General features: G+C 40.9%; 1 protein-coding gene across 1 annotated transcript in view; it reads left to right on the top strand.

Moving 5' to 3' along the window:
- The first annotated feature begins 503 nt into the window (after positions 1–503).
- DDC (dopa decarboxylase) overlaps positions 504–15,783 on the top strand; it is a 53,886-nt gene continuing 38,606 nt past the window's right edge. Inside the window, exons 1-3 of the mRNA XM_050892262.1 lie at positions 504–704; positions 9,791–9,904; positions 10,592–10,711. Of these exons, the coding sequence (XP_050748219.1) occupies positions 504–704; positions 9,791–9,904; positions 10,592–10,711 (435 nt within the window). The remainder of the gene's footprint in view (positions 705–9,790; positions 9,905–10,591; positions 10,712–15,783) is intronic.

A 15,783-nucleotide genomic window follows, 5' to 3' on the forward strand; every position in this document is an offset into this window, starting at 1 on the left:
ATTATAGCTTGTTGTTATAGATTATAATAGAGACACACAGCATGCTATTTTCTTAGACCTAATCTTTATAAGGGAGGAGGGAGTTGATTATGTATGTGCCGCATAACAATGCCACATCCTTGTGTCAACCAGCAGCAGTAGGGTTTAAATCTGTGATTTCTGAATCTTCATCAATATGCCTCTCCTGCTTTTCTGTGCTAAAGATACAGCCTATTTATATTAAGCTAATCTACATTATGACCTAGGCATCAAAGATTTAACAGTGTGATTTACTTCTATACAATGTCCAGTTAATACTGGAGTGGAGCAGAATGCAACACTGTATGGGCATTGGCCTAATATGCAGAAATAAAAGAGCATATGGTCTTTTCAAAAAGGCCATACGAGTCATCCTATAAATCATCTGAATAACAGGTTTATGACTAGTAAAATTTTCTTTCAAAAGTGACTTTTTTTTTTTTTTTTAGGGTTTTTCTGATAATAAGTCCTAAACTCTGATACCCATGGATGCTGCAGAGTTCCGCAAGAGAGGGAAGGAGATGGTGGACTATATTGCAGATTACCTGGAGAAGATAGATAAAAGACAGGTCTTCCCAGATGTGGAACCAGGATATCTAAGGCCCCTCATTCCAGACTGTGCACCCCAGGATCCTGAGAGCTTTGAGGATGTCTTTAAAGACATTGAGAAGATCATTATGCCAGGGGTAAGAAAAATGGATCTGTAGTGTAATGTTCAATACTGCATTTAGGTTTTCAAAGACTTTAAGGAAAGCGTGGGTTGAATGCTGTGCAGCTAGACCTTACGAACATAAGTACCCACACTGATTAGCTTTTAGAAGGCAGGAGTCTGCTTTATATCCATAGTTAAATATGATCTAACACTTTACACAACTAAAGTTTTCTGTTCTTGCTAGAAATAATCAAATCATTCTTTTGCTTCATGCGAGGCTTGCTTTTGGAAATAATCCCCTTTTCTCCCTTGAATTGGTTAAGGCAAAGCTTCATAACTTTGAATTTCATGTGATATTTTTGCTACTTGCAAAGCACAGTACATATTTTATAATATGGGATTTTTATTAGTCTGCTGTGCCTAAAGTGTTCCTTCAAGCTGATCTTTAAATGTTAAAATTCTCTTAGGAGACTTCTTTTTATTACAGAGTTGACTAGAAAGGATTCTCCCCAATACTTGTTCTGTTGACTTACTCTCCTAAATGTCAGCTTCTTTTAGTACGTTTTAAGGCAGATGGCTACTACCTAAATATTAGTCCTTGGATAGATCAGTGTTGGACAGACAATGCAGAACAAAGCATCTGGCATTTGTCCAGTTCTGAATCTTTCTTGTTTTACCACTCATGGAACCTTTTTTATTTTAAATATATGCTTGTCTCCTAAGGCCTCTAAGTAGCTTGAAGAGGACTGGATTTTTAGTAAATGTTAATAAGGAATTTCTCCTTTGGATCTCTGCAATAACCATTTTGGGTTGCTTCTCTGGATGTAGCTAGATGATATGATTGCTATGTGACTGGACACGGAACCACTGCTCTGCAAATGTGTTTAGTCAGTGTACTATAATACCAATTCCTTTTCATTGACCAATGTAAATATTTGATATCCAATATGACTTTATCTTGTTTCCCTTGGAGCCAACCGTGCTGTCCTTTCACAGGCAAAAGCTCCACTGAAGTCAATGGAAATCTCTTCACTCTTCTCAAAGATTTGTGGATGAAGTCTTAAATCCAACTGAATTAAATCAGTGCAGATTAGATAAAAGAATTATGTCCAACACATGCAAATACTTTCATTGCTGCTCATACATACAATTGCCTTTTCTTTTTCATTGGAGGAAAATACTAACCGATTTTTTTTGTCTGTGAAGTAGAACAGAAAACACTTTGCTTTGAACACTTGAGAACATTCAATAAAATAATATCAAATTAAGAAATAAGAGATGAATCATTTGAGAATAGAAAGTGGGACACTGAATTCCAATTATGTCATCAACATGTCATGTTCCCTCTTAACTAAATTGATTTTTTCTTGATATTTACATGCCCTGTAAATAAATTTACTTTTACCAAGTGATATTCTGAAGAAGAAATGTTCTATCCAAAACTTTCCTCTGGTGTGAAATGTTAGTGTTTGTGACACAAAGAGTACAAGTACATAAATCCTAGTTCTTATAATAACTCTGATTCTGCCTGTGTTGTTTATACTAAATACTGAAGACTCACATGAGCACAGAATCACAAAGTCGTAGTATAGTAGAGGTTGGATGGCACCTCTAGAGATCATTTAGTCCACCCCCACTGCTCAAAGCAGAGTCAGTTAGAGCACGTTGTTCAGGACCATGTCCAACTGGGTGCAGAATATCTCCAAGGATGAAGTCTTCATAATCTCTCTGTTGTCCTGTTCCAAAGTTCGACCACCCTCACAGTAAAAAGGCTTTTTCTTATGTTCAGGTGGAATTTTCTGTATTTCAATTTGTAGACATTTCTTCTTGTCTTGTAACTGGATACCACTGAGAAGAATCTGGCTTCATCTTCTTTACACCCTCCCATGAGGTGTTTATACACATTAACAAGATACCCCCTGAGCTTTCTGCAGGCTGAACAATCCCAGCTCTCTCAGCCTCTCGTCATATGACAGATGCTCCAATTAATCATCTCCATGGCCCTTCACTGGAATCACTCCAGTATGTCCATGTCTTTCTTGTACTGGAGAACCCAGAACTGGACACAGCATTCCACGTGTGGCCTCACCAGTGCTGAGTAGAAGGGAAGGATCACCTCTTTTGACCTGCTGGCAAGTTTTCCTAATGTGGCCCAGGATGCTGTTGGCCTTGCTTGCTGCAAGGGCACATTGCTGGCTTATGTTCAACTTGTCCACCAGGACCCCCAGATCCATTTCTGCAGAGCTGCTTGCCAGCCAGTCAATCCCTGGCCTGTACTGGTGCAGGGGGTTATTCCTCGCCAGGTACAGGATTTTGCATTTCTCTGTTGAAATTCATGAGATTCCTGTTGGCTCATTTCTGCAGCCTGTTGAGGTCCCTTTGAATTGCAGCATGACCATACAGTATATCAAACACTCCTCCCAGTTTTATATCATCTGCAAAACTGCTGAGGGTGCACTCTGTCCCATCGTCCAGGTCATTAATGAAGATGTTAAACAGTACTGGCCACGGTATTGATTCCTGGGGTACACCACTAGCCTCTAGCTGGACTCCATGCCACTGATCACAACCCTATGAGTCTGGCAGTTTAGCCAGTTTTCACTCCACTTCACTGTCTACTTATCTAGTCCATATTTCATCAGTGTGTCAGTAAAGATGTTATGGGAGACAGTATTGAAAGTCTTAACGATATCCTGTGCTCTCCCCTTGCCCACCGAGCCAGTCATCTTGTAAAAGGCTGTCAGGTTGCTTAGGCATGATTTCCCCTCCATAAATCTTTGCTGTCTAGCCCCAATAACCTTCTTGTCCTTAATATGTTTGGAAAAAGCTTCAAGGTTCCGTCATCTTCCCTGGGATTGAGGTGAGACCTGTAGTTTCACAAATCCTCTTTCTAGCCCTTCTTGAAGATAGGAGTGACATTTGCTTTTTTCCAGTCCTCAGGAACATTCCCCAGTTGCCATAACCTTTCAAAGATATTTGAGAGTGGTCACAATGACATTTTTGAGCTCCTGCAGCACTTGTGAGTGCATCCCATTAGGCTCCATGGACTCATGTATGCCCAGTTTATTTAAATGTTTCCTAATCTGATCCTCCTCCAGGTGAGGTCTTCCTTGCTCAAGGCTTTTCCTATGCATCTCAGGAGCCTAGGATTCCTGAAGGCACATTTACCAGTAAAGACTGAGGTGAAAAAGGCATTGAGCACCTCAGCCTTTTCCCTGTCCTTTGTCACCAAGTCCCCAACCCCATTTGGCAGCAGACCTACATTTTCCCTACTTTCCTTTTAATGCCGATGAACCTGCAGAAGCCTTTATTGCTGCCCTTCACATCCCTCACCAGATTCAACTCTAGATGGCTTTGGCTTTCCTAACCCTGTCCCTACATACTCAGACATTGTCTTTATAGCCCTCCTCTCCTTGGTCACCTGAACCTCCTTGTTTTTCTTATATGCTTCCTTTTTACGTTTGAACATTGTCAGGAGCTAATTGTTCATCTGTGAAGGCCTCCTGCCACTCTTGCTTGACTACCTGCATGGTGGATCATTTTTGAACTTGGAGGAGGTGATCCTTGAAAATCAACCAGCTCTCCTGGACCACTCTTCTCTCCATGTCTGTCTCCCATGGGATCCTTCCAAGCAGGTCCCGTAACAGGCCAAAGTCTGCTTTCCTGAAGCCTGGGGTTATGATCTGCTTTGTGCCTTCCTTCCTGCTCTCATGATCCTCAACTCCACCATCTCATGGTCACTGCAGTCAAGGCTGCCCCTGACTTTCACATCCTTGATCAGTCCTTTCTTGTTTGTTAGTATGTGGTCCCACAGCATGTCTCTCCTCATCAGTTCCTCCACAGTTTCCTATGTTAGGAAACTATCATCAATGCACTCCAGAAACCTCCTAGACTGGTTGTGCCCTGCTGTGTTGTCTGTCCAGCAGATATCAGCTTGGTTGGAGACCCCTGTGAGGACTATGACTGTGAACATGAGGTTTCTTCCCGGTGTCTGAATGCTATACTTATGTACTTCTTCCTGATCAGGTGGTCTGTAGCAGACACCCACCCAAATGTTGCCCATCTTGAAATCTCCGCCAGTCCTGACCCATAAGCTCTTGACTGGCTTGTTCATCCCTAGGCAGAGCCCCATGCATTCCTGCTGCTCTCTTGCATAAAGGACCACTCCCCTGCCTCACCTTCCTGCTCTGTCCTTCCTAAAGAGCCTGTCCTCACCTACCGCAGCACTTCAGTCCTGTGAGCTATCCCACTACATCTCTGTGATCCCAATGAGATCACAGCCCTGTAACTGCACACAGCCTTCTAATTCCTCCTGTTTGTTCCCCATGCGTTATGCCATAGCATACGGGTGCTTCAGAGAGGCACCCACTTGTGCTGATTTCCCAGAAAAGTTATTCCCCCCATAATGCTGTTCTCTCAGTACTTCCTTACTTATGTGCATACACTTGGGGTGGGTCTGCTTTAGCCCTGTCCTGGTTTTGGCTGGGACAGAGTTAACTCTCTTCTTAGTAGCTGGTACAGTGCTGTGTTTTGGATTTAGTGTAAGAATGATGTTGATAACACACTGATGTTTTAGTTGTTGCTAAGTAGCGCTTATCTTAAGCCAAGGATTTTTCAGTTTCCCGTGCTCTGCCAGCAAGCAGGTGTGCCAGAAGCTGGGAGGGAGCAGAGCCAGGGCAGCTGACCTGAACTAGCCAAAGGGATATTCCATACCATGGAACGTCATGCCCAGTATATAAATGGGGGGGGGGGGTTGGCCGGGAGGCGCAGATTGCTGCTCGGGCATCGGTCAGCGGGTGGTGAGCAATTGCATTGTGCATCACTTGTCTTTTCTTGGGTGTTTTTTTTCTGTTATATTCCTTTTCATTACAACTATTATTATTATATTATAATTATTATTATTCTTAGTAGTGTACTTTATTTTACTTTAGTTATTAAACTGTTCTTATCTCAACTCACGAATTTTACTTTTTTTTTTCTCCTCCCTACCCCACTGGGAGGGGGAAGGGGAAAGTGGCTGTGTGGTGCTCAGTTGCTGGCTGGGGTTAAAACACGACAAGCCCTATCTTATTTTCAAGATCTCTCTTGTCCACATTACCCTTTGCCCTTTGCTTGCCAACTCAGTCCACCTTCCTCCCTTGATTGTGGATTTTCATGTCCTTCCCTCATTGTTCCTAATTTAAAGCTCTCCTTACCAGGTTAGCCAGCCTGTCTGCAAAGATATTTTTGCCCCAATTGTTCAGGTGGATCCTTCCTAGGAGTTGATCCTCAGAGAGGGTCCCACTGGTCTTAAAACCCAAATCCCTGTTGTCAACACCAGGGTCAACACTCAGGTTGCTTGGGTGCTTCACTAGACACAGCAGGGCTCCTAGCCCATCTGCAACTAGGGCACTGGACCTATTCTGTAGCTGCAGATCTGCAGGTGGAGCAGAAGCCTTCCTCCTAGTGCCAGTAGTTCAAGCTGCTACCCTTCACCATCATGCGACTCCATTTCCCAACCCAATAAGCAGAGACTTGGACTGCCCCTCCTTTGGCACGTTTTGGGGTTCAGGCTTTTATATCTGAGATACCTTGTGTTATGTCTCAGGGAAGACCCACTCAATCATCTCCTTTTTGTCATCTCTGACATGGCACAATCTGCTGACCTCCTCGTGCTGTGTAAAACACAGACCTACAGCAGTGCATACCTCCTGCAGGCTACAAGACCATCTCCCACTGCACCAGCCTTGGCAAGAGGCCCCATCATCCCTGCAACCCCAGGCCTGAAGAGCTGCATACTCCCTCGGGAGCTTAGTCTGGGTTGAGACCTGTGATGTGCCAGGGGTAGTTGTTCCAGTTGCTGCTGGGGACTGTGCCCTGTGGAGCGTCACCACCACTGCAGAGCCCACGTGTGCTAACCTGAGCAGGGTTTCTGGACCTCTTCTGTGCATAGTGCTGCACAAACTGCTGCATCTGTTGGCTGCCTCTGTTAGCTGTGCTCACAGAAACTGAAGTGTGAAAATGATGGTGCTGTATAAACACATGGAGGTAGGGAAAGAACTTAGCACAGGAAGACTTGTTCACATTTGGCTTAGAGACCTTTAAAATTATTTGTAATCGATTTTAGGGACTTTTGAAATTGGCTATAGGGACAATCTACCCCCATTATATTTTCTCTTAATCTTCTTCCCATCTTTTTCCTGACAAGACTAACATTTATAAGTACATCTAGCATTTTTCAGCTATAGTGCTTTTCCAGTGTTTCACTCGGGAATGTCTTATCTCCATTTTATAAATGAGGAACTGGGCTTCTTCAGAGAGAATAAGTAATGTGACAGAGGTCATAAAACCTTGTTTTGCCCATAAGCTATCGGTGGCCTATAAGTGATTCTTGTTTCCTTCATGTTGACATCTTTACTGTGTTAGTTGTGTTCAGATATCTGCTACTTACTGGATGACTGAAAATGTGAAAATGGTGTTCCTTCAGAGGAGCAAAGGTCAATTAATTGCGTAAAGCAATAATGCAGTATCCATTGCTGTCTTTACCCTATAGGAAAACAAGCATTCATAAGTGGTAAAATTTCTTTATGAAGACCTCTTGTGAAATTGGATGTAGACCTTCAAAGGGCAGTTCACTAAATGATAATGACCATAATGGTGCTAAGTTCCTAATATTAATGCAGGGACTGAGGGAACAACAGCTAAACTCTGATCTTCACAGCAGGAAGCCAAGGTGGAAAGGATCTGCATATAAAAATATCACCTATCTCTCTCAGACTTGCTTTGTTCTCTTGAAATATATCTCCTCCTTTTTTAGAGCCAAAAATGATCAAGTTTAGTTGTAACTGCAACTAGCAGTACTGAAGACGCTAATTTTCCTCACACTGCATCCATTAATCTATGAACTTTCAGCTGAAGTACCTATCCTTAGTGTGTGGTAAAGGAAGACTGTTGCTTAGACTAAGCAAGCCACAGGAAGACAGACATCCTTGGAAGAAATCTGGGAAATAAAATGTCTCTGAGAAGCATTAGAGTGGTAATTACTGAACCCAAGACACTTGTGTATCACTGTTTATCAGCAGAGGGCTGAAAAAACAAGCATCAATTATGTCACACTCTTTGCAATATTTGACTAAGTGTGTCTGTTCCAACATGGTGAAAGAAATGAATTTTACAGCTGCTTCAAGAGAAGGGGGAAGGGGAGGCAGGAGGAAGAACCGCAGCTGCACTTGCCCTAGGGCTTTTGGCTTTTTTGCTTTGTGTGAGTGGTGCAACTGGAATCTGCTGTGTTTCATCAAACAAATGGCTCCCAGCAAGTAGGCAGTTTAACTTGATTAACCCAAGATGAATGTCACAAGTCTTACAGATCACAGAGGATTAGAGCTGGGGAGATGAACAGTGGCAGCCCTGGCTCATTATGGACGTCAGTGAAAGTCTGCACATGTAATTCCTATCAGGGACCGCTGTTCATTGGGTATTTTTTTATGTTTATTGTTTTCCTGTGAAGAACCAAGTCCCATCCCATTTTTTTCTGATTTGTGAAGGAAGGTGTTTGCCACAAGTGCTCTAAAACTTTGTTACAGCAAAGAAAAAGATCCTGACCAGATATAAGAGATACAGCTAAAAATGTTCACAGTGGTTTGTTTTTGGATACGTGATTTGAGCAGGTTTGGACCTAGTGACCAGTAAAAGTGAAATCATGAACATACCAGGTACAGGGCTACTTTAGACAGTGGAAAAATTGTAGTGGATAGGAGCTGTTTTCATATGAAAGAGAGAGGGGCATCCAAAATATTATATATGGTATACTACAGTAGAGAAAGTGATATCTGATTCATTGTGTATACCAGAGTTAAGACAGTTTCCCCTTAGCATGGAGCATGTCCCTTAAAGAAGAGCTGGTTGTTGGCAAGAAGGTTAGAAGAGGAAATATAGGGATATTTGCAGCATGCAGAACAGTGCAGTACAGTGATCCCTGAGTCAGCTCCAGAACCAGAAATCTTATCACAGACTGGGAGAGAGGGGACTGTGAAAGGTAAAATTCATCAGAGGTGGGCACACGGAACAAAACAGTAAGGAAATACTGAGCTCAGGCAAGAGAGAATGTATGCTCTTACCATCCTCCAGTTGTAACAGAATTCCAGTATTAAAAAAAAAAGAAAAGGAAACAGCATAAGAAAATGCTATGCTTCAATAACTCAGCAGCCTCTGGATTTCCAGCCAAGGAAAGATCTTATACACATTCTGCTGAATTCTTGCTTATAGTCCATCTAATCCTCTAGAAGCACTTTTTTCTAAAATTTGCCCTTTATCTTGAATGTGAAAGCTGTTTTTGCCAAACATATCATATCACATTATTTCCACTGAACATTGCAGTGTGGCAGTACATTTCCTGTTTTCAAATTTTGTTAGACTGGAGTTGTGGAGCACTATCAAGTATCTCACAGATCCTTAAAATTGCTTAGATGTTGCATAAGATAATTCTAAATATTGCTGCTGCCAGACAATTGACTACAATTTGTGCAGTTACTGTCTTGTTCTCATATTAGTACATATAAAGTGGAATTGTACATAAATCACAACTTGTTATAGGGAGATGATAGTTTAATTTTCTACAGAAGGTATTGGGTACTGGAATGGATTGTTTCATATTTGGTGAGGAGCTGTTTGGCCAGATTCAGTGCCTGAATTTTAGCAAATAACTCCAGAGTGTGGGCAAGAGAGTTCTGTGGACCTCTGCTGCGCTGAAGATACTCTTGCTAAGTCAGTCGCGTGACAGAGATGAAAGAACAAAATACCAGAGAGTCCCCGAAAGCAGAGGCTCTAGAACAGTGCCCTGAACAGAAACGCATGCTGCCACTGCCCATGCAATTCTTGTCTTCTAGGCAGACAAATGGAGAACTCTGATTTTGGAACTGTTGGGAGGTGGGGGCAAGAACAGATTTATTTCTGATTTGAGTAAAAGATAGATGAAAAATTGAGAAAAAACAAGGTAAGCTTTCCTAAAAAATGAGATCCTGTGTTACAGCCAGATAGTTGAGAACTGTTGACTGCTCCCAACCTCTAATCTTTTCTGATTTTGTGACAATTTGTTTCTGCTTCCTGCATTAGTTAAAAATTACTATTTTCCCCTTAATACAGGTGACTCACTGGCACAGTCCGTACTTTTTTGCCTACTTCCCTGCAGCCTCTTCCTTCCCAGCTCTTCTTGCAGATATGTTGTGTGGTGGAATAGGATGTGTGGGCTTCTCTTGGGTAAGTTTACTGGGGTATGTACTGCTATGTGATAATGGTGCTTCACCTTGCCAAGATTTTAAGCATTTCAGCAACATTCTTCAATAAGATTATTGATTAATAGCAGTGAAGTCACAGGACTATTTTTATAGGTAAATTTCCTTGACTAATCAAGTGTTTTCACATAGACACCCTGAATGACTCCAGGAATAAAAGGCTATTTCCTCTTAGAAGTTTTGCCCTTGAAAAATCACCAGCATTTAGAATTAGTGGTAGCAGTGCAAACTTACTGGTGATTCATTAAGTAGTATGACTGTTGCCTATCACCCGGTGTTGTTACTTCTCTTATCATCTGGATGAATGGAAAATTGTGTTAAAAACCCCCACATTCATATGAAATGGGCTGTTCTCAAAAGAGGCTGGTAGTTGATGTCAAAAAAAATATGCAAGATGCAAATCCTAGCTTTGACATTTGATAGTCATGGTTCTATGTGAGGCCCAGTTTGACATTTTTTTAGTAAGTATTAGAAACAACATGCACAAAATGGTCTTCAGGTCCCTAATTTAGCTGGTGAAGTTAGTCAGCTAGTCTCTTCCTCTATAGTCAAAAGACAGAGAGAGAGAGAAAGAGTTATTCTTGCTCTGGTAGATCCTATTTCCCTTCATGCTCTAGTGAGGTTATTCCCTCTGTTCTATTTTTCAACGCAGGCTGCAAGCCCAGCTTGCACAGAGCTGGAGACTGTCATGCTGGATTGGCTAGGGAAGATGATTAATTTGCCTGAAGAGTTTTTAGCTGGGAAGGATGGCCAAGGTGGAGGAGTCATTCAGGTAAGAGGGAGCATGAAAAAAGAATACAGGATGAGTTTGTGGACTTTATGATTTTGTAAAACCTTCATACCACAACACTAATGAAGGAAAGATATATTTTTTTCTGCCCCATGGGTTTCTTTCAGATTTTCAGAAGGACTGATGCTCTGTGAGAATGTCCATAGGTGGGTAGGATCATTCATGAAAGTAATGGTTTTGTTTTCAGAGCAGCTGAATTCTGAAACACTCTTCTTTGTGAAGAATTGCTAGTAGTTCAACTTAACAGAACAATTTGGGCTTAAAATTCAAATCATAATGTTGAAAAATCGTGTAGGATTGTCCTGGTTTCGGCTGGGACAGAGTTAATTTTCTTCTTAGTAGCTGCTACAGTGCTGTGTTTTGGATTTAGTGTGAGAATGATGTTGATAACACGCTGATGTTTTAGTTGTTGCTAAGTAGCACTTATCTTTAGCCAAGGACTTTCCAGTTTCCCGTGCTCTGCCAGCAAGCAGGTGTGCAAGAAGCTGGGAGGGAGCAGAGCCGGGGCAGCTGACCTGAACTAGCCAAAGGGGTATTCCATACCATGGAACGTCATGCCCAGTATATAAACAGGGGGGAGTTGGCCGGGCGGCGCGGATCGTGGCTCGGGAACTAACTGGGCATCGGTCAGCGGGTGGTGAGCAATTGCATTGTGCATCACTGGTGGGTTTTTTTTTTTTCTTTGTTGTTGTTTGGTTGTTTTTTTTTTTTCCTTCCTCCCCCTCCTTTTTGTTATATTCCTTTTCATTACTATTATTATTATTGTATTTCATTATTACTATTGTTAGTATTATATTTTACTTTAGTTATTAAACTGTTCTTATCTCAACCCACGAGTTTTACTTTTTTTTTCCCTCTTTCCTCCTCCTCACCCCACTGGGAGGGGGAAGGGGGAAGCGGCTGCATGGTGCTTAGTTGCTGGCTGGGGTTAAACCACGACATGGAAACTTTAATTTGTTGATCAAGTGAAGTGAGCTCATACTTACCAACAATGTGCAGCAATGTTTCATGGCCGAATATAGAAAAAAACTTCTCAAATAGAAATATATCTGAGGATTTTGAGTAGAGCATCATGAAAAGTGGTTACAAAGGCTTCCATGAAGTCCCCCTTATACATGTGCAATTGTTTACTTCAGTCAGTTTCCAAAACAGCCTTCCTTTTTTTCAGAAAAAAAAAGTGTCAGAGATCAAGCAATGGATAAGAACATAGGAGAGAATCTTCTATAAGTAGAAATAACAGAATGTAGTAGAAAGTCTATCAATCTTTGTCAAAGAAGTTGAAATTATTTTAAGAAGTTTTCCTTATATAACAAAATGAAATATTGGAATATTATAATAAAATGAAGAGCTGCTTAAAATTTAAACCTAAACGGTTCTATCAGTAAATAATACAATCAAAATAGAACAAAACCCCCAAACTTTGATGTTGACTGCTTAATGAAAGCCTACAATGTCTGAACAGCGTATCTGTATGATAATGAATATATCATAAATGGGCAAACTTGCATGCATAATAAAGCTATATTGTTTGTCAGCCATGGCTCCACTAGTGCATGGTCCTTCTGCAAATGCAGACTCTGGTCAAAGCTATTAATCTAACTAAAATAGATCTCTACTATGAAAAAGACTGAATTTTAAATAATTGTTCCATGCTCCTTTGATAATCTCTGGAGTCTGGTCATTCGAGGCCAGGGCACAATCCATTTTATCCTAGGACAGGCTTCTAAAATACATCTGAATTACATGCTAGAAGTGGAGGCTTCTTTCTTTGATCTCAGCTGCAAATGCCTACAGCATATTACAATGAATTCTTCCCAACATCTTCCCAGGCAAGTATGAATTTAACCCAACTGCTATGATTCTCCTAGGTGGAGCTGCACCTACACCAGTGTATTTCCAGTATAACTCTTTACTCATCTGCTTGCTCTGTTAGGATCTTTATCATTACGGTTACTAGGGAGGGGGTTGTGTTCAAGAAATTAAGCTTTTGTCATGCGTCTCAGCAGTATTTATTTTGTACCAGTGAAAGCAAGCAATTATGCCTGATGGTTATCAGCAGGAAATATTGCCCTTCCAGGCTGATAATACTGGATTGCCCATAATTTTCATCAGAAACTAGTCAGTTTCAAGAATCGAAAGTGGGCTCTATGTTCCTGCTTGCGATGAAGTAATTTGTGCTGCAGATCTTCTTGTCTTGCTCTTGAAACAATAATGATACAAATAAGAGAGCGTGAGGCAAAGACAACATGAGCGTGTGAAAGTGCCAGTCATTCTCTTGGTAAATACCAAGTAATTATTGTGGTATTGGGTAAAACTGAGCCTGTGAAAATTGGCTCTTAATTACATTTGAAAGTCTATGTCAATATGAAGCACTTTTTTGTTGTGTGCAGGATGACACGTGAAAATGGCAAAAGATGAAAGAAAATTTCAGTTCAGAGCTCCGGTGGACATGAACATCAGCTCTTGCTGATATTTCTTCCGCCTCTTGAGCCTGCTTGCCATGGCAACCTTTGTTTGCTTGCGGTAAAAGGAAAGGTATCATCATCCTTCACTTAATGCAGAATACAGCATTCAAGAGGAGAAAAAAACAGCTTTTAAAAATAAGTGAGAAAGCAACTTTCTTCCTGAAGCTTGCATCCTGCTGTTCATTCTAGATAAACTGCTGAAAAGTGTACCTACTTTGAATTTTAAAGAGTTTTCTTGCTCTGCAAAGAAAAAGTATTTTAAGGGTGAAACAAAATGAGACTCAGCCTATCTTTGGCCTGGTAAGGAACACAGATGATTTATCTTTCTTGTCAGTTAGCCAAGTAGTTGAAGAACCAAGAGTTTTTTTCCTCAAAAATACTTAGCACAAGACTTTCATGCCAAGTGAATAGAAGAGCCTTACAAACCAGGTTCTGCAAACACTGTAAGCTTCAGTGTAAAAAAGGTGACTTATGAAAACTGAGGCAAGGTGAAAAAGCCTATGTCTATCGTGAGACATCCAAAAGCATTTCCAAATTGCTGGATTCAGGTGCCTTTAGGCTATGTCCCAGCTGTCTATCAGCAGGCAAGATTCAGCTGGGCAACAGGCCTTTCCTTTTCATCCTTGTTTCTGTGTAAGGAAATTCATACAAAAACTGTTGTATACACTGACTATGCACCAGCCTGAATGAACAGCTAGGTTGCCAGGACATCTTGTGGCACTCCTCAGAAGGCTGAGGCTATTCTTGAGCCTAAGTCATTTGCCCATCCAGCCAGGCAGTCTCCAGAATAGTGGGGGCTTAAATTTCGAGATCTCAAATTAATGCCTTAACCTTTGGAATTTCCTACAGCCATTTTCTTTTATATATTTGTGTGCATTTCTTTAATATGCATATTCCTTACGTGTCCTGGAAAGACACTAACAGTTTTATGGGGCCTTATCATTACAAAAAAAGAAGAAAAAGAAGCCGTTTTCTCCACATACATTTGAAAGATTTTCATGTATCCCCTTAAATATATATTTTAATAAAAGTAATAATTAGTATTATTTCCCACATATTAAATGCAAGGGTGCTAGAGCTAACTTTACTATGAAGAACCCAGGTTTAGAAAGGTTGTTTTCAGTGACTTGCCCGATGCGAAATGGAATTAGGTCTTGCACACAGGCTTTATGTTGCCCAACTGCATTATGAAGACATACAACTTACCTGAAAAACTGTATGAACATCACAGTAAGTTGCAGTGGTTTGCACAAATGAAAAGTATTCTCATGTGCTGAATTGCTGGAAAGCGTCTTTCAGGCAACATTGTCTGATAGTATATGCCCATTATGCAGGTCTTCTGATTATGCAGGGTTCTTTAGAAGTTTATATACTGCTTGTAAAAAAAAAAAAGGAAAACAACCAGCTTCTCAGAAAATAGGTGATGTTCTTGACTGTAAAACATTCCTCACATCTGCTGGACACCCAGGACCCAAGTCATTATATTCTAGCTCACAGGACTGTCAGGAAGCACAGGTGGTTTTTTCACTGTTACTTAGATAATATTGTGCTGAGCATGGCAGAAATAGTTTTGCTAACAAAGACATGATGACAGAAGTTTCTCATCAGGAAATTTACACTGTGTGAGATTCATCTCACATTTGGTCAGATAAAGTTGAACATAGAAGAAGGTACCTTTAGAGGAACCATTTATCTCAGTCCAGAATATTTGCCTAAAGTAGATGGAATTATTGCTTTCTGGATAGGCTTACCTCTCTCCACTGAATACTAAGGGACCCTTAACAATTATTTTATCTCAGATATTTAACTATTTAGACAGATAAAGTAAGATGAATCAGATCCTGAAAGTTCTTTATGTGTAAGATGAAGATAATTGTGTGCACACAGTCTTGCATCATGAGTTTTGAGAACTACGGACAGGCATGATTTCTCGGTGTTCAGATATTCTGAGAAGTATTCTGAGTATCTGGCTACAGACCAGACATGCAGAATAAGATTAAATGGGGAGATTGCCAGATTACATTTTCTGGAATTAATGGACAGAATTTCCTTCACCCCTTGACTCTACATGGAAGTTCTACCTTACTTGACCCAAGAGGGATATTTGTTTTCCTATACCATTCTGTATCTGTAATATTTCCCTCAGTTGCCATAATGCTGTATGCAGCAGCAGCAGCTATAAGAAATGCACAAAACTGCCTCCAGCTTGTCTTTGAGCTCTGATGCAGACCCTGGGGTCTACATTCCTCAAATCCCGCACCGCCGGAAAGGCAGATAAAATATATTTGTCATGGCAATACATTTAGTAAATGTTTAGGGACTGTCCTTTTTCCTGCTTACTCCATTCATGAGGCTGTTGACTTTCAGCTGGATTGAGTTCATTCACTGTTGAGATGTTGACATGTGTAGAAGGTAGCTTTGCCTCATATAAATAGCTCAGCTAACTTCAGTATTAGGAGAAAGTCTGAGTTCACTGGGATCATTCTCATGTATGAAATCTGTAGGATCAGGTCGACCTCCAGGGAAGAAATAAGACTTCCCAAATATTTAAACATTTGTTGTAATTAGTAAGTATACACAGGTCTTCAA

The sequence above is a fragment of the Gymnogyps californianus genome, chromosome 2 (genome assembly GCF_018139145.2).
Source record: "Gymnogyps californianus isolate 813 chromosome 2, ASM1813914v2, whole genome shotgun sequence".
In the NCBI taxonomy this organism is placed as follows: domain Eukaryota; kingdom Metazoa; phylum Chordata; class Aves; order Accipitriformes; family Cathartidae; genus Gymnogyps; species Gymnogyps californianus.